This window comes from Dermacentor variabilis, chromosome 10 (assembly GCF_050947875.1).
Source record: "Dermacentor variabilis isolate Ectoservices chromosome 10, ASM5094787v1, whole genome shotgun sequence".
Taxonomy (NCBI): Eukaryota; Metazoa; Arthropoda; class Arachnida; order Ixodida; family Ixodidae; genus Dermacentor; species Dermacentor variabilis.
Genome location: NC_134577.1, coordinates 79,602,228 through 79,626,497, shown reverse-complemented (window position 1 = coordinate 79,626,497; position 24,270 = coordinate 79,602,228). Strand labels below are relative to the sequence as shown.

The 24,270-nt window shown below is 49.4% G+C and overlaps 1 protein-coding gene across 4 annotated transcripts in view; it reads right to left on the bottom strand.

The window, feature by feature from the left end:
- Positions 1-4,094: 4,094 nt before the first annotated feature.
- Atg10 (Autophagy-related 10) overlaps positions 4,095-24,270 on the bottom strand; it is an 85,792-nt gene continuing 65,616 nt past the window's right edge. For 3 of the 4 annotated variants that reach the window (XM_075671193.1, XM_075671191.1, XM_075671192.1), the window contains exons 6-7: positions 18,367-18,458; positions 4,292-4,425 (exon numbers count right to left, since the gene is read on the bottom strand). In XM_075671193.1, coding sequence (XP_075527308.1) covers positions 4,320-4,425; positions 18,367-18,458 — 198 coding nt within the window. In that variant the 3' untranslated portion in view covers positions 4,292-4,319. Of the gene's footprint in view, positions 4,426-18,366; positions 18,459-24,270 lie in introns of all 4 variants that reach the window. The other variant, XM_075671195.1, reaches the window with a different exon arrangement.

Below are 24,270 nucleotides of genomic sequence, written 5' to 3'. Positions count from 1 at the left end.
CAGCCGCTCCCGCGGACGAAAATTGCTACTGGTAGTGGCGTTGCGTGCCCTGAAAGTCGAAGGAAAACAAAGGGACGCCGACGATACTGTTGCGTATACAGGTGCCACAACTACGTCGGGATGAGGGAGGATGTATCCTTCTGCCTCTTTCCATCTAAACCCTACGAACAAGAATAGAGGCGGCGTTGGATCCAAGCAGTCAGGCGAGCGGAGTAAGTTCCCGTCTTGTCGCCCTGTCAGGCGGTGTCGGGCTGGTTTCTAAATCGAATTTCGCGTGTGTGCTTGGTTTATTCAATAGTGGAGACGGTGAGCCATGGCAGATAGTACCAAACAGCAGAATCTGCAGTCGGCATTTCGTCGGAAATAAAATGAGCAATAGCATGCGCCATCCGGCATATGTGCCAACCATTTTTCCTTCGCAATACCACCGCCAAGCCCCTTCCAATGCCACCGCACGAAGCGAACGATACGAAAGGTAAATGTTACCCATTCATTGCCAAGAATTATGTGGGAGGGAAGCTGCCTTGTAATACGAGTTGTGTGCGCATACTGCCGGCGCACGCGCGACTAAGCCGCCTATGTGTTTTTAACAATGCGCATGCGGATGAGGACTCGGCGCTGAGATGCATCCGGTAACCTTATGTAATTAGTGCTAAACGTAGCCAGCCTTGTTACGGTTCCAGCAGCAGAGCACTCAAACCTTTGCTTGCGCGAGTCAGCTGATGCGATAAAGCTTTCTTTTCCATTGACTGCTGTGGCGAAGTAACATAAGAGTTTTTTATGTCTAGCCAGAGAAATATGGAATGCCGTCAGGCCAACTAATACTTCCGAAACCATAGCGCAGCACGACCGGAGCAATAGCTGCTAGATTTGCGACGCAGGATGCCACGCAAGCATGGCAACGGCACACGGCGTAACCGTTAAAGAAACATACGCGCTCGCCGCGACACACTGTGAAAAATATATAAAGCTTAAAAAGCTTCATTCGTCATTTCCTCACTTGATGGCGCTAGCTTCTTTATTAAAACTGTCCACTTGAAGCGGCGTGAAAACGGAAACGTACGGACTATAATACGGCCGCGCACGTGTGTGTCGTCTGGTCGAGCGGCTGGAATATGTCGCATTTCGTCGCCAGGGCGGCGTGCAACGCACTCTTTTCGACGCGCCCTCTATCCAGCGCTGGTTCCCCACAGCGTAAGAACTTTCCGTGAATGCGGGCCTAAGACCCGTATTCACAAAGCCTCTTCGTGGCGCCAATTAACAGGCAGTTGAGCAAAAAAGAAAATGTTACGGGGCCCTGGCCCGAGACCATGTCAACGCTGCGAGCCATAAAGGCTCTATCAGAATGTTTAGTTAACGCCGGCTTAGATAAAAGGCGGTCAATGGGCCATTCGTAGAAGAACGTCATATAGTCATATCCTATTGGCCTCGAGCTCCACCACTGGAAAAGCTGGCGCCACCGTCGGCGTGACGTGCTAGGAGGGATCACGTGGACATAGCGGCCGCGTCGGCTGCTTCGGGAGCGCCGAAGCGATCTGAAAACGATTTTGAATTCCCTCGTACGCTGCGGTCCTCATTTAGTGGCGAAATTTTCCCGCTTCGAGTGTCTCCTTTACAGCGCTTGAAAGCACTACAATAGGTAGTGGCAGCCTTCGAAGGCGCGCAACATGGTAGACTACTGCTCGGTGCCGCAGTGCCGGACGTAAGTACGCAACGGAGCCCGGTGTCAGCCTTATTCACACGTAGCCGCAGGACAAGAAGCTGCGTGAAACTTGGCTCGCGAAACATAAAACCGGCAAACAATCATCGGCTACAACTCGGGTATGCAGCAAGCACAGCCGCGAGGAAGATTTTTGCTACGGCGCCGGGTCTGCGACGTTCGGAAAACGCGCACTGAGACGCTCGCTCGAGTCCGCTGCCCGACTAATGTCATGACGGTTTGGTCTATGAACTTTTCGATGCTATAGATACTGGCAAGTTCACTGGAGTGGAAAGGGAGCGGTAAGAAGCACATTAAAAGAAAGCGTGGCATATGGTCATGTTTGTGTTATGAATTAATGCACTGGATTACAAAAAAGGAGCAGCGGGAAATTGCACGCTGAGAACACCGATAAACATACAGTGCGACGCAACTCGAGAAATAATATTGAAGTCAAAGAATTTAGAAGAAAAAAAAAGATTGAATCGTCGCGACGGCACATCATAGTCCGTGTAGGCGTCGAAGTCTCTACAATGAAGTTATTTTTGAACAGCTCTGATAGCGCCCACGCAACAATGGTTGCTTGTATACTGTCAAGTGCTCATATTCTGCGGCCTAAAGGTCATGGCACGGTGCGAGAACGCGCGCGCGGCGAAAGCGAAACAGTGCGCGGACAAGCATGCAGACGCGCAGTCGGTCGCTGCGAATCTGCGCGATCGCTGATCAAGGCTTCTTTTTATTACGCTCCATTTAGTTATACAAACACTATAAGAACATATTTCGCATAGTTTGCTCTCAGCGTTTATCTACCTTTCACGCAAGAAGCCGGTTCGGGAGACTCCATCGCGGCGAACGCGCGCAGTGGCGTTCACTTTGCGTATTCGGTAAAGAGATAGCGTCTGTAAACGATTGTGTGCTTTCAGTGTGCCCAAGATTATTATTTAGACAGTAAACAACTTCTCTCGTTTCGAAAGTACTTACAGAAATGTCCGGGAAAGCTCGCGCGTGGTGTTTTCAATGAGCGCTGACAGCAAAACCTATGAGGAGCGCGCCACGTGATCCTTCATACTACGCCAGCGAGGCGCTTCCGATAGATGGCGACTCCGTAACTCCTCGCCGCCAATACTGCATAATACTGCCTAACTTCACCATCACTATACTCATTAGTCCTAGCTCTTTCTCTCTTATTTTCCTCCCCGCTGCAGAGAAAAGTAGCAGGCTAGAGGACTTCTCCGCGTTTCCTAATTACATTCTCTCTCACCTCTCTCTTTGTCTCTCTCTCTCTCCAACTAAGGTTTCGCTTCCCATATATTGCAACCATGGTGTTGGCTCTGTTTAATTTCTTTTTAAAATATCGAGTAGGTGCGGCCTGAAGAACAACACGTGTTAACTTACCGTGCAGCTAAGCAGCAGCATCGAGCCCTTTTTTTTACAAAATAAGTACGCTGTTCTAGTGTAATTATTCTTTGGTTATGCAAATGAACTTGAACTGGTTCGAACCGGTTAGAACCGTTATTTTCTTTCGCTCCATGGTTGAACCGGAAATGAATCGTTTTCGCTGAACAGGAGCGAGACAAAAAAAAGGTTTCGGTTCGGCAGTCTCGTAGGGCACGTTTTCCATCCACCCGAACTCCAATTCCAGGCTCACTTGCTGCGCTACGGTACGCATTTCGAGGCCCGTGGTAGCCGAACAGGTTGCAATCGCGCTGGCTGTGCCATTAAGGCCTACCAAACCGGGTCTCCCCCAGGTATTCCGCATACTCCAAAGCGCCAAAAGTACGTCTCCGCATTCTCTCACTTGGTTTCCCGCTCACTTGAGGTCAACTGAGGGTTCTCCCTCTAACCCTAACGAGGGCGCACGAGGCCGCGCACGAGGCCGCGCGAGGACTCACTGACCGCACCGCCTCCGCAGACCCCCTGCCCCGCGGGGAACCCTTGCTCACGTTTAATGAAATCACCACACACTACTATATGTCAAGACGGGTATTCCCCCTCCCGCACCCCGCCTTATGCAGGGCGCGGTCGGTGACCCTTCGACTTTTACAAGCCCGTGCGTATACTAACCTTGCGGTTCTTCATGCCGTATACCCTGAAAGATATCGCAGTGCGGACTGCCCTGCCTGTGGTCTAAGGGCAACATTGGATCATGTGTTGTGGGAGTGTGAAGCCATCGGCTCCTCCTTCAGCGAGGATAGATGGGCTGCGCTCTTGGGCAGCCCCGAACTCAACGACCAAACCCTGGCCGTGTAGAGTGGGCAGATCGGGCCGTTAAGCTCGGCTTGGCGGTCCCTACGTGGGACTAGCTGGGTGGCGCGGGGTCTCCCCTGCGTCTCCTCTGGACCGAAATAAAGTTATTTCCCTCACTCACTCACCCGAACAAAGAATTCCGCCGGCGTTATTTGGCTCGCTTTTATTGTTCGTCCAGACGTGGTGGCAAAGGAAACAGCCCCCAAAGTAAAGAAAAAAGTCATTCTCATCATCATCTCCGTGGTGCACAGTCGCCCTTGATGTGGCACGGCGCATTACGCCTGCGTACATCAGTAACATCGCATTATAGACAGTACAGAGAAGCTGCGCTTGCGGGGTGCTAACAGCACCGAGTGAAGTTGTATATATGACGTCACGAGGACGCCGGTGTCACGATGGCGGAGTACTGGACAGGAAACTCCAGGCCAACCACGGGAGCTACCGAGCTGAGCCACGTCACCAGGTAATTGCTGTGCTTTCTGCAACAAAAAGAAATATATATATATATATATATATATATATATATATATATATATATATATATATATATAAATATATATGCGCAGAAAGCATCAGATCAGAAAGTAGCTGATAGCAATCATACAGGACAAAAGTTACAGAGGCACATTGTCTCTTTACGCGCATGGAATGCGAGTGCAGTATGACTCATCGGCGCGATATACTTTTCACTTGGTCATGTGCCAGAACTGGGCAAAGTCTATATTGGTGGTGGCCCGGGGGACACAAGTTTTGGGGGTGGGCCAAGTAAGTTACGGGAGTTCGCCTGGACGGTTTTGAACATGGGTCAACTCAATTTTAGAATTGGGCAGTTATTTAAAAAATTTATTATTTATATAATATTTTTTTTGGGGGGGGCAGGGGCACGTGGGATTTCGCAGTGGCAGCCGCAGCAGGTCCAGCGCCGGGAACGTGAAGTAATCACGTGGTCACGCGGGTTTTTGTACCATCGGATGTTTTTTCGCTTCGTGGGGCATACAATGCCTTCGCATTAAAACGGTGCACCTTCACAACAGAGACGCGCAGAGAACTTCGGCGAAGAGCGCGCCTGCAAGACGGCATAGCGTCACCGCCGACCAACGTACATTCTGCACCCAAATCTCAAGATGCCACGAAGCTCTCGCACGAGAGCACGCGCGTGTCAAAAAGTTATGAAAAAAGTTGGCAGTGGCTTAGCTCGGCTATGCCAGCATATACGTAGCGAAAGCTAAGGCATAGCATGGTAAGCCTTGGTTAATCTTGATTGCAAGTCCAGGTTAGCCTAGTTGTCTAGCTATGTTGCGGCGTTTAGCCAGTCGTTCGGCGCATTATTCGTCTGTTTCCTGGGCGATCCGTTCCCTCTTCATCTCGTTCCGATGTCGATTCCAGGCCTCCTCCTTCTTATCAGAATTGTCGCCGTCCATACTGTCGCCTCAACTGTGGTTGCGGCGCACGCGAGCTCTCCTTTTCAATTCTGCGACATGTTATCAGGCATGCGACGCAGCTGGCGAAGCGAGCGGAGGCGAGCGCAACGACGAGGAACGCGGTGTGACGTCGTACCAAACGGCGGCGGCGGCGGAAAGGCGCGGCGCTGCGCAGCGGCGGAACACCTGTGGCTCGGTGCTACTAGCGGCGCATGCGCAGTAGTGACTAGGCAGCGAAAGAGAGAAATATCCGCGGCGAGGAGCGCGTTGTGACGTCATGTGCCCCCTCGGAGCACCGCCACAGCGAAATCGCAAGTTCGCGGCCAGTAAAGCTTTTGCTTTAAAAATAGTTGACGTTTGCCGACGAACGCGTCCTGCTACGCTCCACCCCTCGATAATGATGATGATGGTTTACTGGCATTCGGCCCCCTTGAAGTATAAGCCCCCATGCAAGCGATTTTTTGCGCGACAGCGACTAGCGACAAGCGACGCGATGGGGTTGGCTGTCGCGTTCGCTCGTCGCCCTGAAGTCAAACTCCAAGCGAGCGACCACTTCGTGCGACGGCTCGCCAGTGTTGCCGGTATTAGAGGTTCGAGTTAGCGCCAAAGCTGGTGTGGTACTTGCTATAATTATTTAAGTTGGTTTGTTTGGCTGTACAAAGCAACGTAAAGTATTTCTGAAGGTCTTGCAGTAGGTTTTTTTTTTCGTTTACATATAAAAATTCTGTAGTTCGCTCGTTCCGTTTGTATACTGAGAAGCGCGCGCGTGCGCAAACCGGTAGTACGTCACTAATGTACATCCCGTTCCGGCTGCCTACTATTAGCTAGTCGCTCATAGCCCTTCCGGGCGACGAGCAACAAATTCTAGATTTGCAGAACCGAGCGATCGCGCGACAAGACCGAGCGATCTGTTCAAGCGACGGCCCGATCCGTCGCTCGAAGCCGTCGCTCGTCGCTGTCGCGCACAAAATCGTGCTCATGGGGTTCAGCCTTCAAACGGAGCGGTGACAAATAATTACATAGCCTGCTTGATCTAATCATGGTATGCAATACATGCTTTTCACTCTAGCATTTTGTCTGCATCTCGCTTAATCTTTTTTCTCTTCCTTGAATCTTCTATATATACCATGTACCGCTACCTACGTATGTAACGGATGCGGTCCTGTTAGTCTCCTCCCTGCTTTTTTTTTTTCCACCAGTGCTCTAAACGTCACTTGCTTATCTCGACTGCTGACCAGTTAATGCTTCCATCCACTTTAAATCCCAGAGCTTCTATAGAAGATGTACGTTACCTACGGGTCTCACCAGCCGTGGTTGCTTGGTGGCTATGATGTTGGTCTGCTAAGCACGAGGTCGCGGGATCGAATCCAAGCCACGGCGGCCGCATTTCGGTGGGGGCGAAATGCGAAAACACCCGTGCACTTAGATTTAGGCGCATGTTAAAGAAGCCCAGGGGGTCCTAATTTACAGAGTCCCTCGCTACAGCGTGCCTCATGATCAGATCCTGGTTTCGGCAGGTAAAACCCCATAATTTATTTTTTTACCTACGTGTCTCGCTGCGCGAATTACTTCGCATTCCGTTAGGATGTGCTGAGTTGTCTCCGGAATTTTGCTGCAGCAGACACACGCCTCATGTTGACGCGAACATTTTCTCTTCTCCCGCCACTGCCCTCTATACCGTCTCCGACGCCCACTGTTTTCGGAGAGTGACGTCAGTCGAGACGCGGGCCAATCGGTGGGCGTGCATTCGCGGGCTTTTCTCACGCTTTGAGCCACACCTTTGTTTAGCACGTATATTGAGGAACAGAAAGCTGTATCGGGAGTTCTTCATGTCGCTCTATGACTTTCTCATTGACACTTTTCACCTAACTATAATATTTGAGAAGTTGATTGATTAATCGACTGATCGATTAAGACTAAATATATAATTAGGCAGAATGAAAAAGCAATCTGAGCGACTCCAAGCGACGGCAAACGACGTTACCTTGTTTCTGTCCAGCTACGCGGTTTTGCATATTTTTTTTTAAGGTTTCGCTCGAGTTGCGTGGGAAACCCGGTATACAGTCGGTTTCATCCGCACAAAAATAAATAAACATCGTGGAGTTCACCGGGTGTCTACGATTGTCAGCTTCGTAACCTGAACCCTTCGTCACGGATACAAGCGAATGCTTTAGACGCAACGATAATATTATCTTTGCGTAAGACCTAGCTAGCAGCGTAGCAAACGGAATATATAGCAAGCCGGAGCGAGTACCATACGTAACAATATTTTCTGTTACCACGTGGCTACCTTCTGTGTCGCGATAAATGCACGACCCGGGAAACGAAACCCAAAATTTGTTTGCGTGGAAGCTATTGCAGCAAATTATTTAAGGTGCTATGAGCCCTGCCAGAGTTCCGCGGTTTCGGTGTGTTCCATTCGAAATGAGTTAGCGGTAAGAGGGAAATAGAGGAATTCCGGATCAAGCTACAGAACAGGTATTCGGCCTTAACTCAGGAAGAGGACCTCAGTGTTGAAGATATGAACGACAACCTTATGGGCATCATTAAGGAATCTGCAATATAAGTCGGTGGTAACTCCGTTAGACAGGATGCCAGTAAGCTATCGCAGGAGACGAAAGATCTGATCAAAAAACGCCAATGTATGAAAGCCTCTAATCCTACAGCTAGAATAGAACTGGCGGAACTTTCGAAGTTAATCAACAAGCGTAAGACAGCTGACATAACGAAGTATAATATGGATAGAATTGAACATGCTCTCAGGAACGGAGGAAGCCTAAAAGCAGTGAAGAAGAAATTAGGAATAGGAAAGAATCAGATGTATGCGTTAAGAGACAAAGTCGGCAATATCATTACTAATATGGATGAGATCGTTCAAGTGGCTGAGGAGTTCTATACAGATTTATACAGTACCAGTAGCACCCACGATGATAATGTGAGAGAGAATAGTCTAGAGGAACTTGAAATCCCACAAGTAACGCCGGAAGAAGTAAAGAACGCCTTGAGAGCTATGCAAAGGGGGAAGGCAGCTGGGGAGGATCAGGTAACAGAAGATTTGTTGGAGGATCGTGGGCAGACTGTTCTAGAAAAACTGGCCACCCTGTATACGCAATGCCTCATGACTTCGAGCGTACCGGAATCTTGGAAGAACGCTAACATAATCCTACTCCATAAGAAAGGAGACGCCAGAGACTTGAAAAATTACAGACGAATCAGCTTATTGTCCGTTGCCTAGCAACAAAGTATTTACTAAGGTAACTGCAAATAGAATCAGGAAGACCTTAGACTTCCGTCAACCAAAGGACCAAGCAGGATTCTTTAAAGGCTACTCAACAATAGACCATATTCACACTATCAATCAGGTGATATAGAAATGTGCGAATATAACCAGCCCTTATATATAGCTTTCATTGATTACGAGAAAGCATTTGATTCAGTCGAAAGCTCAGCAGTCATGGAGGCATTACGGAATCAGGGTGTAGACGAGCCGTATGTAAAAGTACTGAAAGATATCTATAGCGGCTCCACAGCCACCGTAGTCCTCCATAAAGAAAGCAACAAAATCCCAATAAAGAAGGGCGTCAGGCAGGGAGATACGATCTCTCCAATGCTATTCACAGCGTGTTTACAGGAGGTATTCAGATCCTGGATTGGGAAGAATTGGGGATAAGAGTTAATGGAGAATACTTTAGTAACTTGCGATTCCCTGATTATATTGCCTTGCGTAGTAACTCAGGGGACCAACTGCAATGCATGCTCACGGACCTGGAAAGGCAAAGCAGAAGGGTGGGTCTAAAATTAATCTGCAGAAAACTAAAGTAATGTTTAACAGTAAGAACAGCAGTTTACGATAGGTAGCAAGGCAAGCGGTAAGGGAATACATCTACTTAGGACAGGTAGTGACTGCGGATTCGGATCATGAGACTGGAATAATCAGAAGAATAAGAATGGGCTGGGGTGCGTTTGGCAGGCATTCTCAGATCATGAACAGTGTTACGTTTCGCCTACGACGCGCGGTTTAGCCGGCGCGGCTGCAACAAAGCGGCATACATTTTGGCCCGTTCGGCGTCGCCGCTACGCCTCCCCGCCAAGCGCGTCCAGGCATGTTCCAATGCCACGTGTCTTCATGTGCGTGTGTGAGTGTATGTGCATATTGGTGCCCACGCTTGTCGAAGCGCGGCAGCCGGGGAGAGGAGCTCCCAACAACTGTGAAGCGAGGGGGTCTGACAGGCGCCGACACGACAGTGTGAGCCACCTTCTCCTCACCATTGTGCCCGACCGGCGGCGACACGACAGTATGAGCCACCTTCTCCTCCCCATTGTGCCCGACCGGCGGCGACACGACAGTATGGGCCACCTTCTCCTCCCCATTGTGCCCGACCGGCGGCGACACGACAGTATGAGCCACCTTCTCCTCCCCATTGTGCCCGACCGGCGGCGACACGACAGTATGAGCCACCTTCTCCTCCCCATTGTGCCCGACCGGCGGCGACACGACAGTGTGAGCCACCTTCTCCTCACCATTGTGCCCGACCGGCGGCGACACGACAGTATGAGCCACCTTCTCCTCCCCATTGTGCCCGACCGGCGGCGACACGACAGTATGGGCCACCTTCTCCTCCCCATTGTGCCCGACCGGCGGCGACACGACAGTATGAGCCACCTTCTCCTCCCCATTGTGCCCGACCGGCGGCGACACGACAGTATGAGCCACCTTCTCCTCCCCATTGTGCCCGACCGGCGGCGACACGACAGTATGAGCCACCTTCTCCTCCCCATTGTGCCCGACCGGCGGCGACACGACAGTATGAGCCACCTTCTCCTCCCCATTGTGCCCGACCGGCGGCGACACGACAGTATGAGCCACCTTCTCCTCCCCATTGTGCCCGACCGGCGGCGACACGACAGTATGAGCCACCTTCTCCTCCCCATTGTGCCCGACCGGCGGCGACACGACAGTATGAGCCACCTTCTCCTCCCCATTGTGCCCTACCGGCGGCGACACGACAGTGTGAGCTACCTTCTCCTCCCCATTGTGCCCGACCGGCGGCGACACGACAGTGTGAGCCACCTTCTCCTCCCCATTGTGCCCGACCGGCGGCGACACGACAGTATGCGTCACCTTATCCCATTGTTCCCGAGCGGCACAGTCACGTGCTCGTCTATTGAGGGGTTCCTTCTTGCCCTCAACTGCGAGAGTATAAAAGCAGCTGCCCCCGGACGCCAAAAGAGGGCTCCGATTTCTTCTGTTGAGTAAAGTGCACTCCCGTCTCTCTACTTCGGTCAAACTGACCGCCAACTCTTTGCGATGTTAGAATAAACAAGTTGTTTTGTTGTTACCAGTCGACTCATGCTTTGCCGGGACCTTCGGATGCTTCCAGTTGTACCCCAGGCCGCCAGGCCAACGCTACCCTTGGGGCTTGCGACCCAGGTGCAACAACGGGCGTCAGCGCCGAGTTCCCAACAACTCGCGCCAGCGGTGCGACCACAACAACTGTCTGCCAGCGGTGAGATCGCGACAACGGAGGCCAGCAGCGAAGATATGCAGTTGACTGTATGCTGAGCAGCTCAACGACGATCCGGGAGCAGTGCAACGAGCCCTGTGTGATGACTGGTTGCCTGCAGCGGAACGACTGCGCTGAACTCTTGGCTGCGAGGTTTGGTGAGTGCGGGACTTTCTTCTTCTGAGCTTTGCCAGGCTTTTGTTAGTGTCAGAAACAGAGCTGGTAATTGTGGTTGTCGTTGCTGCCGGGTTAGTTTGCGGCAAGACAATAGTAAGCAGTAGAGAAAGCAGCATTCAGAGCAGCCATGGATTTGAAGTCGTTGCGCAAACCGAAATTGCTGGAGCTTGCAAGAGAGTTGGGTCTGGATGTCTCAGACAAACTCAGAAAACCTGAACTGCTAAAGGCTATTCTTGAGTTAGAAGCTGAGGATGACGAGCTGTCGGAATGCCTTGAGACCATTGAGGAGAGGGAGACTGCAAAAAGACAGGAGCGCGAACTTAAAGAACAGAAAGAAAAAGAAGAGCGTGAACGTAAAGAACAGAAAGAGCGAGAGCAACAAGAGCGTGACCGTCAACACGCTTTGGAAATGAAGCGTCTTGAGGTAGAGATGGAACGCGCTCGTAATGGAAGTCAGGCACACGGTGCAGGAGAACGCGTATTGTTCAAAATGACTGACCTGATGCGGCCGTTTAAGCTTGGAGAGGACATTGGTTTGTTCCTGGTTAACTTTGAGCGAACGTGCGAGAAGCAGGGGTTCTCTCGGGAAACGTGGCCACAGCGCTTGCTCACTTTGTTACCCGGCGAGGCGGCCGACGTAGTCGCTCGCTTGGATAGAGAGGAGGCAGAGGATTTCGACAAAGTGAAATCGAGTCTGCTAAAAAAGTACAGGCTGTCAGCGGAGGCGTTCCGTCGGAAGTTTCGGGAAAATGAGAAAGGCAAAAGTGAGTCATATACAGAGTTTGCGTACAGGCTTATGTCAAACATGCAGGAGTGGCTCAAAGAAGAGAAAGCGTTTGGTGACCACGATAAAGTTCTGCAGTGTTTCGGGCTAGAACAGTTTTATAGTCGGTTACCTGAGAACGTGCGGTACTGGGTCTTGGATAGGCCAGACGTTTGTACGGTGGCTAAAGCCGCTGAGCTAGCCGAGGAGTTTGTGACGCGTCGGGCTCGCGGAGCTAAGGACGGTCAAAAGGGTGAATTTGGCTCGAAGTTTGAGAGGCCGAAGTTCACACCCATGAGAGCAAAGGGGAACACACGTAGTGCGGATGCGAGTGAAAGCAGTGCGACCGAACCTAAGGAGACGGCGGCAGCCGAAGCCGAACGCAGAAAGCGGTTCGAGACGAGGCAAGCGCGCATTTGTTATACGTGCCAGAAGCCGGGTCACTTTTCGGCGCAGTGTCCGGAAACAAAACCAAAAGTTGTGTTTTTGTCAATATGCAGCACTGACGAGAACATGAAGCTTCTCGAGCCTTACATGCGAGACCTCCTCGTGAACGGGAAAGAGTGCCGAGTGCTTCGCGATTCCGCAGCTACAATGGATGTAGTTCACCCGTCTTACGTAGAACCCCATATGTTCACGGGCGAGTGCGCATGGATCAAGCAAGCCGTGGAAGCTCATAGCGTGTGTCTGCCGGTAGCAAAAGTGCTTATTGAAGGACCTTTCGGAGCGCTTGAGACGGAGGCGGCAGTGTCATCTATGCTGCCCCCCCCCAGTACCCGTACCTATTTTCGAACAGGTCCGATCACCTCCTGCGCGAGAAGGGGCTTTTGTTTGGTGAGGCTAGCGTTCAGGCCTTAACCAGGTCGAAGGTTCGGGAGCTCGCTGCAAACGCGGTAGTTGCGGGGCCGACGTTATCGAACAATGAAAAAGGGTCAGAGGCGCAGCAAGCTGATATTCGGAGCACGCCCGAACTGAATAAACTTGAGTCTGTAACGTTAAAGGCACCAGATACTGGAGAGGAAAATCCCGATGCGGGAAAGTTAGAAGAGCTATCTGCAGATTTGCTCATCGCGCCTACGTCAGACGGACTTAATAGGTTGCTAAAAGTCAGCCGGTCGGCTTTGATAGCCGAGCAAAAGAAGGATGGCAGCCTAGAAAACATACGCTGCAATGTCAAGGAAGGTATCGCCAAGAAAAATGCTCGCTTTGTGGAAAGAGGTGGAGTCCTGTACCGGAAGTATCTAGACCGCAGGGGAGTGGAGTTCGATCAGCTGATCGTGCCTCAATGCTATCGTCAGGATCTGTTGCGCTTGTCGCATGGGGGTTCGTGGTCCGGACACCTAGGAGTTAAGAAAACTAAGGACCGTCTCTTGCAAGAGTACTATTGGCCAGGGTGTTTTCGGGACGCAGACCATTTCGTGAGGACATGTGACACCTGTCAGCGGGTGGGCAAACCAGGGGACAAATCAAGGGCGCCGTTGAAATTGGTACCTATCATAACGGAGCCTTTTAGACGGCTCGTTATTGATACAGTGGGACCTCTGCCGGTAACAGCCACGGGGTACAGACACATTTTGACTGTGATCTGCCCAGCGACAAAGTTCCCTGAAGCAGTGCCGCTTAAAGAACTCAGCTCAGTTGAGATAGTCAATGCACTACTGTCCATATTTGCGCGAGTTGGTTTCCCTGCGGAAATCCAATCAGATCAGGGCACAGTGTTTACTAGCGCTTTGACGACAACTTTTCTCGAAAGGTGTGGGGTAAAGCTGTTACACAGCTCAGTGTACCACCCACAGTCGAATTCCGTTGAGAAGCTCCAGTCCGTCATGAAGCGCGTGTTGAGAGCATTGTGTTTTGAACATCAAACTGACTGGGAGCTGTGTCTGCCTGGGGTGATGTTTGCATTAAGGACCGCGCCGCATGCGGCTACGGGGTTTTCGCCAGCTGAGCTGGTGTACGGTCGCTCGCTTCGGTCTCCGCTTCGCATGCTTCGAGAATCGTGGGAAGGCAGGGGCGACGACCCAGTCGTGGTGGAGTACGTGTTTAAGCTCCTCGAACGCTTAAGAAGGGCACAGGAGTTGTCAGGTGAAGCAATGACAAAGGCCCAGCAGAGGGCCAAGGTTTATTATGATCGGACCGCCAGGGCCCGTCGTTTTGAGGTGGGCGATGAGGTCATGATATTGCGCACATCGCTAAACAACAAACTAGACGTGCAGTGGGAGGGCCCAGCACGAATTGTTCAGAAACTGTCGGACGTTAACTACGTGGTGAGTCTGCCAGGAAAGCGGAAAGCACAGCAAGTTTACCACTGTAATCTGCTCAAACCCTATAAACAACGGGAAGCAGTGGTGTGCATGATGGTAAACGTTCCTGAAGAGCTTCCGGTCGAGCTTCCGGGACTAGGCTCAGTGACGAACAGGGAAGACACCGGTCAAGTCATTAGTGACTTAGTCAGTGGAGCATCGCTGTCGCGTGAGCAGAAAACCGAACTACACCAGCTCTTACAAGAGTTTCAAGGTCTGTTCTCTGAGAGGCCTGGTAGGACTTCTGTCCTTACTCATGACATAGAACTTACCTCCCCAGAGCCAGTACGATCCAAGGCGTATCGGGTGTCACCCCGCCAGAACGATATTATGGAGGCTGAGGTAAAGAAAATGCTACAGCTCGGTGTTATTGAGGCAGGTGAGAGTGATTATACCTCCCCTTTGATTTTAGTTGAGGTACCGGGCAAGGAACCTCGTCCTTGCGTCGACTACCGCAGGCTTAATTCCATCACTAAGGATCAAATTTATCCGATCCCTAACATCGAGGAGCGCCTTGAGAAAGTTAGTAGCGCTCAGTTTATTTCCACCCTAGATCTTGTCAGGGGTTATTGGCAGGTTCCACTTACAGAAGAGGCTAGTAGGTATGCGGCGTTCATTTCACCAATGGGAACATTCCGTCCTAAAGTGTTGAGTTTTGGTTTGAAGAACGCGCCATACTGTTTTTCAAGCCTCATGGATAAAGTGTTGCGGGGACAGCAAGAATTCGCTTTACCGTATCTAGACGACGTAGCGATATTCTCCGCATCCTGGTCTGAGCATATGGCACACTTGCGGGCAGTGCTAACCCGCCTGCGCGAAGCGGGCTTGACAGTCAAGGCTCCTAAGTGCCAGTTAGCACAGGCCGAGGTTGTCTACCTCGGTCACGTGATTGGTCAGGGTCGTCGCCGCCCCTCTGAAATAAAGGTGGCCGCTGTGCGAGACTTCCCGCAACCGCGCACGAAGACCGATATTCGGTCGTTCTTAGGTGTCGCCGGCTACTATCAGAGGTACATCCCCAGGTACTCTGATATCGCGGCTCCCCTGACGGATGCTCTAAGAAAAACAGAGCCTCAAACAGTCGTCTGGGACGAGACAAAGGAAAGAGCTTTTAGCGCCCTAAAGAGTGCCCTAACAAGCCAGCCTGTGCTACGATCGCCAGACTATACAAAAGGGTTCGTTGTTCAGTGCGATGCTAGTGAGCGAGGCATGGGCGTTGTACTGTGCCAACGGGAAAATGGAGAAGTAGAACACCCCGTCCTGTATGCTAGTCGTAAGCTGACCAGTCGTGAGCAGGCGTATAGCGCCACCGAGAAAGAGTGTGCATGTCTCGTGTGGGCCGTTCAGAAATTGTCATGCTATCTAGCCGGCTCGAGGTTTATCATTGAGACGGATCACTGCCCTCTCCAATGGCTGCAGACCATCTCTCCCAAAAATGGCCGCCTCCTGCGCTGGAGCCTCGCTTTGCAACAATATTCCTTTGAGGTGCGTTACAAAAAGGGGAGTCTCAACGGTAACGCCGATGGCTTAAGTCGAAGCCCCTAACGTAGGAATCAGCCTCAAAATTGTTTGTTACTGATGTTTTTCTTCCTGAGGCAGGATTTTTAACATATTGCTTTTGTTTAGTGTTTCAAAGGGATGACATGCTTTCTAGTGTAATTTTCCAATTTGTGGACGCGTTCTAAGTGCTGCTAGACTACTGTAAGGAACTAGGCAGTGGTATAGAAGGGGAAAGAGCCTGGCAGGGCTTAGTGAGGGTTGTGCCGTGCTTGCTGACTGAGCGGTTGAGTTTCAGCGTAGTTCTAACGCTTGCCGGGAACGAGAACAAAAATGTGAACTCTCCCGAAGTCACTTTGCAGTGTCCTGTGCGAACCTGAACGAGAGAACGAGGCCTTCTCTGTGCGCTGCGCTCAAGAAACGTCGAGGGACGCCCGACTTCGGTTATGAGCATCATCGAGCGACATCCCTCCGGACAGCGGATGCAGTCCCCTGTCCATCGGGATCTCCTTCCCCCGGCGGGGCGGTCTGTTACGTTTCGCCTACGACGCGCGGTTTAGCCGGCGCGGCTGCAACAAAGCGGCAGACATTTTGGCCCGTTCGGCGTCGCCGCTACGCCTCCCCGCCAAGCGCGTCCAGGCATGTTCCGATGCCACGTGTCTTCATGTGCGTGTGTGAGTGTATGTGCATATTGGTGCCCACGCTTGTCGAAGCGCGGCAGCCGGGGAGAGGAGCTCCCAACAACTGTGAAGCGAGGGGGTCTGACAGGCGCCGACACGACAGTGTGAGCCACCTTCTCCTCCCCATTGTGCCCGACCGGCGGCGACACGACAGTATGAGCCACCTTCTCCTCCCCATTGTGCCCGACCGGCGGCGACACGACAGTATGAGCCACCTTCTCCTCCCCATTGTGCCCGACCGGCGGCGACACGACAGTATGAGCCACCTTCTCCTCCCCATTGTGCCCGACCGGCGGCGACACGACAGTATGAGCCACCTTCTCCTCCCCATTGTGCCCGACCGGCGGCGACACGACAGTATGAGCCACCTTCTCCTCCCCATTGTGCCCGACCGGCAGCGACACGACAGTGTGAGCCACCTTCTCCTCCCCATTGTGCCCGACCGGCGGCGACACGACAGTGTGAGCCACCTTCTCCTCCCCATTGTGCCCGACCGGCGGCGACACGACAGTATGCGTCACCTTATCCCATTGTTCCCGAGCGGCACAGTCACGTGCTCGTCTATTGAGGGGTTCCTTCTTGCCCTCAACTGCGAGAGTATAAAAGCAGCTGCCCCCGGACGCCAAAAGAGGGCTCCGATTTCTTCTGTTGAGTAAAGTGCACTCCCGTCTCTCTACTTCGGTCAAACTGACCGCCAACTCTTTGCGATGTTGGAATAAACAAGTTGTTTTGTTGTTACCAGTCGACTCATGCTTTGCCGGGACCTTCGGATGCTTCCAGTTGTACCCCAGGCCGCCAGGCCAACGCTACCCTTGGGGCTTGCGACCCAGGTGCAACAACGGGCGTCAGCGCCGAGTTCCCAACAACTCGCGCCAGCGGTGCGACCACAACAACAGCAGGTTGCCATTATCCCTCAAGAGAAAAGTGTAGAATAGCTGTGTCTTACCAGTACTCACGTACGGGGCAGAAACCTGGAGGATTACGAAAAGGGTTCTGCTGAAATTGAGGACGACGCAACGAGCTATGGAAAGAAGAATGATAGGTGTAACGTTAAGGAATAAGAAAAGAGCAGATTGGGTGAGGGAACAAACGCGGGTAAACGACATCTTAGTTGAAATCAAGAAAAAGAAACGGGGGCATGGGTAGGACAAGTAATGAGGAGGGAAGATAACCGATGGTCATTAAGGGTTACGGACTGGATTCCAAGGGAAGGGAAGCGTAGCAGGGGGCGGATGAGATTAAGAAGTTTGCAGGGACAACATGGCCGCAATCAGTACATGACCGGGGTAGTTGGAGAAGTATGGGAGAGGCCTTTGCCCTGCAGTGGGCGTAACCAGGCTGATGATGATGACATTCGAAATATCTCTCTCTCAGTACTTCTCCATTTCTCCTAGCCCCTCCCCCCTCCCTGCAGACAAGCTTGTACCCGACCGTACGCACGCTGCCAGAAATCCGTATATTTGACGAAATATATTTTTCCCTCTTTTCAAGGGGTTTTCGAAGTCCCCGACGTTCATCTAACGCAAAAAAGAAAGAAAGAAAAATAAATGCACTGTCAGTACGCCGTTAAAAAGTGTGCATAGCATGACTCACCAACTAGCTCAAAACAAGATTCTGCTTCTGGACAAGATCTCGAATGTAACGAAGAGGGATACACTGCACATGACGAAATGTTGCAATACACCTCGTGCACAGCGAAAGCGTTGTAGGAGATCTAGCGGAAAGGTTAGAAGCACTAAGCTCGGATACAGTACAGCGTATGAAAGCGCCTCGGCTACAGCGAAGTACTTCCACCCGACACAAAGAAGCGTTTGCAAAGACTGAAGTATAAACTTCGCGTAGTCAGACCACTAACTTTCGAAGGATGTGAAAACTCCGTTATGCAGCTTTGCTGTCTTTGATGCATCAGATGTTCGAAGTTACATGCATCTGAAAATGTTTTTCTTTTTTTTTAAATTAGGGTTTCGATCATTTTGTTCGGTTAAGACGACGTCCGTGGGAAGCTGGTTGGCGGTATAGCTTCAACGCAGTTATACAGTCAGCGCGACGGCAGTACAAAGGAGCCTAGGAGGACTCACCCGTCTTGGATCTTTGGCCGCGTCTGCTCCATGAGCTGGGCGGTCTTGCACGGGTGCAGCTGGAAGTAGGGGACCCCATGGATAGGGTGCTCCTGCGCCACATAGAACTCATTCAGAGCATGGCCTCCAAGATCTGGCGGCGCGCGCTGGCTCCTGGCGCCGCCCCATCTCGGAGGCCATGTTCATATTGTTACGGTGAAGTGAAGGAAGAAGTTGGATTAGACTAGAGGAAGACGAAGTCTGCCAGCCGTAGAAGAAGAAGCCTCGGCCTGCTCCCCGTTCGCTTCGGCTTCTGTCACTTGGCCAGGTTTTGGGTGATATTAGGCTTTACTAATCTTATTTCTTGAGCTCTCACTAATTCTAACGCCACCTTCTTCCTAGGCGGATGTCTAAAAACTCCCCAGGCAGGGGTTTGTCCCCATGGGCGGCCTCTATTCCAACGGATGAATTACCTCTAGATTTGTTCATCCGCAGTGGTGTGAGCAACATCCCGGTGGCTCTGGTTCCTTCAAATGGAGGCTTTATACGTCGAACCAATCCCCAGGCGATCCAGAAATCCCTGCAAGCTGCTACCTCTTCATACCAGACCATCACGGAAGTGAGGCAGTTCGGCCGCGGAGGTATCGTGTGTCGATCGCCAGACCAGTCCTGTGTCGCGGATTTGCTAAAGTGCTCGTCATTCGCGTCATTACCGGTGAGTGCCTTCATCCCTGCTCACCTCGCCTGCACTAAGGGAATAGTCAGAGGTGTCGATGCTGATCTTTCTCCCGCTGAAACACTTGAGAGATTGTCTGGGACTGGAGTAATTGCTGTTTACCGATGCACTCGAGTGGTAGACAATAAGCGGGTCCCAACAGAATCAGTGATTGCGACTTTTGCTGGAACTTCCTGCCCGTCAGAGCTAAAGGTGTGGCCCCTTGTGTTCAGAGTTGAACGCCTGGCGTCGCGTCCGATTCAATGCCGCAATTGCTGGCGATACGGCCATAGTATGGCAGGGTGTAAATCAAGACTACGTTGTTGCGCATGTGGGGGAGAACACGCTCAAAGTAATTGTAATGCCCAAGAAGAGCGATGCTGTCTCTGTGATGGAAATCATCCGGCCAATTATTTAAACTGTTCTGTTAGGGCTCAAGAGTTACAGGTGATTGAAATAATTGATCGTCGACGCTGCTCTAGGATGGAGGCCATAAACATTGTGAAAGAAAGGGCATCTGGCTATGCGGGGACAATAGGTAGACAAAATCTTACCACGGACCGATCACTTACTGCAACTATAGAGGCCGCTGTGGAAAAAGCAGTTACAAAAGCTATGGAAAGGTTGGCAATGAGCCTTGGTGAATGTATCTCCCAAGCCGTTTCTAGTCATTTATCTCATTTGATGCAAACTACCTGCCCAGCTCCTGTACCAACGCAAACAATTGATCCTGAGCACCAAACTAACCATGAAAGATCATACACCAATCCTTGCAATAATGATATTGGACTTTCAAATCCCTCTTCTGCGGGCCCTACAACTTGTAATCTGATTAATACAGATTTGGAGATGACAGAGGTAGAACAAAATGCTCGAGCATATAAAAGAACCATGTCGTCTATTAGTGAAGACTCCTCCCCCGGTCCTCACTCAAAGGCGAAGAAAAGTCAGTCCAGTGTTGTTCTAAAGGATAACATTCTGCAGAAGGCAGTTTCGACTGCGGCACTTTCCAAAAAATAGGATCACTAAAAGTGCTTCAGTGGAACTGCCGCTCTTTATATTCTGCATCAGTAGATTTAACTTGTTTAACTTGTCAACTAAATCCTGATTTAATTATGTTACAAGAAACGTGGCTAAAACCTGAGAAATCTTTTCAACTGAAATTCTACAGGTCATTTCGATTAGACCGTCCTACAAGAGGTGGCGGATTACTTACACTTATCTCATCTAAAATTTGCCATAAGGCTAAAATTTCATTTCAAGTTTCTACTCCAGAGTGTGAAATCCTAGCTATAAAATTGGTTCTCCCGGGATGTTCTCCTTTTACCGTAGTTAATGCATATTTTCCATCTGGCGTGCAGGACACTAGCACACTGGATAGTGTTCTTAACTCTTGTGGACGTGACATTGTGATCTCAGGTGATTTCAATTCTCACCATATCTCATGGGGTTTAAGAACAGATTTGTGCGGCACCCGATTGTGGAACTGGTCGTTGGACAATCGCCTCACGTGTGTAAACTCCGGATCTGTTACGTTTGTTAGAGGCCGATCTTACTCTTCACTAGATCTTACATTCTCTGGCCCGAGTCTCTCCGTAACTTCTTGGTCGACTATTGATTGTTCGACAAGCAGTGATCACCTTCCGATAGTATTTGACGTTGCACGTCCGGTAACATTTATAGGTGTTCAGGTTCGAACCTTCATAAATTACTACATTTTTAAAAAATGCTTACGAAATGTTCTTTCATCTCTGTCTGATGCGCCTACAGAACAAAAAACCACGATTATCTGTTCCGCTTTGGAAAGTTCTCAAAAAAAGGCTCAATTTGAGATTGGATTGAATAAAAGAAATTCTTACAGTCCTTGGTGGAATGAAGAATGCACTCGAGACTACAGAAAGAGAAAAGCTGCTTGGAAAAAATTATTGCATAACCAGAGTCCCCAAAATTGGAGTGACTATAAATTTTTTCGAGCTGTCTTTAAACATACAGTTTCTAAAGCCAAAGATGAATTCGACTGTAAGCATTTTGATTTCTTATCTAACAATAAAAATAAGCGTGCATTGTTCCGTTTTCTCCGCGGTAGAAAAATTCTTCCGCGTCAAATTAATATTGACTCTATAATCTTAAGTAGCGATGAAATGAAACAATCACTAGAAGAAATCGCGAAGGGATTAGAAATTAGATTTTCTTCTGTCTTGCCAAGTGGTTCTCGCTTACGAAGGGCATCAGATGATTTTACAGAAATCTCCATGTTAGAATTGGCTGAAATCGTGGAGCGACTTCCAGATTCAGCTCCCGGTGAGGATGGGGTAACATCTACTATGCTCAGAATTTTATTTAAGGAAGCTCCCGATGACCTTTTAGCTATTGTAAATCACTCAATTTGCTTCTCATGGATTCCGTCTGCGTGGAAAATTGCTAAAATCATCCCTATTCTTAAAAATCATGGGGAAGGATATAAAATAGATAACATTAGGCCAATTGCGCTAACTTCAAATTTGGTTAAATTAATTGAAAGAATTCTATATGCCCGCATGCTTAAATTTATACAGAACAAGGACTTGCTTAGCCCCTGCCAAATTGGATTCCGACCATCATGTTCAATTTGGCATGCTCACGTGGACCTAGAAAGTAGAATAAAATTAGCACGGCGACAGAGGAAAATATGTGCCCTTGTCACATTAGACATTTCCAAAGCCTACGACAGTGTAGAACACTTAATTTTATTAGTTAGATATATTGCGAAATATAGAGATTCCAAATTATTTTTCAAACTGGATTGGTGAATTTTTAAATGGAAGAACATTTTACTGCAGTCTGAGAGGCGTTTCCTCGAGTATATATAATCAATCACGAGGTGTTCCTCAAGGAGCTGTCACTTCTCCATTACTGTTTAATATTCTGATGTCTTCCATTCCTCTTCATCAAGATGTACAAACATACGTATACGCGGATGACATTGCTTTCTTCGCATCAGACAGTGATATTCACTCTCTATATTATCGACTGCAAAACTACCTCAACGCCATAGAAACCTGGTTAAACGAAATTCGCCTTTCACTTAACGTTAGAAAATCCTCGATATTGGTTTTCCCTCTTAACAATCCCGTTAATATATCGATATCCTATCGCCTCGAGACTATACCTCAAGTGGAGTCGGTGAAATACTTAGGTGTAGTATATGACGGTTCCCTCAACTGGCTCGGCCATATTGACCATATCTTTAAAAAAGGAGTATGAGCAGTTGGTATGCTACGTAAGCTGTGCAATAGTCGGTCCGGAATGCGGAGAGATCCACTTTTAATGATATACAAGATGTATGTGCGGCCCATTTTAGAATTTGGATGTGTTTTATTTTCTGGTGCCCCAGCTTATAAATTACGTCCCCTTGTTCTACTTGAGCGGGAAGCCATACGACTGTGTTGCGGATTACCGAAATATGTTGCCAATAACATATTACACCAAGAAGTCAGGTTGCCTTCAATATTGTGTAGATTTCGGTTACTGACGGTGCAAACAGTCTTGAAATTGTATGAATCCCCTATTAGAAGATTGAAATACATATTCATTTCTCAGCCTGCACTTTTCTTCGGAGTACACTGGCATCGTTTTCATACACCACAGGTCGTCTTCGTACAAACATTGATAAATCCCTTAAATGTACGTCTCTGGGAGGTACCGCCTATTTGTGATGTGCGAGAGAACCTAGAAATTATATTTGATGACATCTACCCAAATAATGCAAAACATCTCCCTCATAATATATTAAACGGCTTATTACAGGATCATTTATTGAGTTTAGCTATAAGTACGGTCATTGCGACAGACGCCTCACAGTGTGAAGAAAAATCTGGAATTGGCATTTTCTCTCCCTCTCTAAACTGGTCATTTGCAATCAGGATTCCGGACTTTTATTCCGTATTTTTGGCTGAATTTCTGGCTGTAGTCCTAGCCTTACGCAAACTAAATCTGTCAACATCGGCGGTAGTAATTATAACAGATTCTTTATCCTTATGTTCCTCGCTCACAGCAAATGGTGTCACTAACCTTTTACGTACATTTCATTTTCTAGTGCCTGCCCACATAAATTTAATTAGATTGCTTTGGGTGCCTGGACATAAAGGATTAGTCATGAATGAAATGGCTGACAGCCTCGCGAGAGCGGCCCTCAATGGCCCTGTATTACCATTACTTCCTACAATAGCTTACCTGACGACTACTAGATTCAGGAGATATACAATTACTCAAGACTTCTTGAACCCAGCTGTAGCAAATTTTTCAGAATATCGACACCTCCTATTCCCTTGGCCTAAAAATTCCTTTCACACCAGAAAAACTGAAGTCATCTTTACCCAATTACGTTGTCGAATACCAAAATTAAACTTCTATCGTCACAGGGCAGGTCTGGTGCCCTCCCCTCTGTGCCCAGTCTGTGGAGAAGATGAAACAATAGATCATTTTTTCATATTCTGCCGCCGTTTCACTTCTTTAAGAAAAAATCTAGAATCAAGATTTACACAGCTTGGTTTGAGCTTTTCAATTATAAATATCCTTTCTCTAGGAGCCTCCTCTCTTGGACAGTGCCACAGAGATATTTGCTCAACCGTGGAGGATTTTATCATTGCTACAAAGAGATTGTCTTTGTTTATTTTATTGTAGATTTATTGTAGATTTTATTTTTGTTCATTTCCTCCAGTTAGCTTTACCATTTTCAGTTTTTTAATAAAGATAGCCTAATTTCATCCAAAATCTTGGCCAATCCCCCACAGTGGGTGTGCGCCATCGCATAAGGAACACCACCACCACCACCTGAACGCCATTAACCTCAGTTGTAAATATACATTATTTTACACTCGTGGGCCTGCTTTCTTTCTGCAACATTTTGGTGGAAAGTGCGGGGTACAATCACAGAACTTCGCAGCGGACGTCATATACCTGCCGCCACAATGGCAAATCAACCGACACAAGCGACAACGCCTCAGCAGCCCGTGCCAACGGTCATCCTCACTCATCCGCGGGACCCACGGACATTTTGTGGCACGGACAACGCCGACGTCGAGGACTGGCTTACGATGTACGCGCGAGCGTGCGACAACAACAGGTGGGATCCAACAATGATGCTAGCAAACGTGATATTTTATCTAAGAGGAAATGCGAAGCAATGGTACGACACACACGAAGCTGACCTAACGAGCTGGGATGTCTGC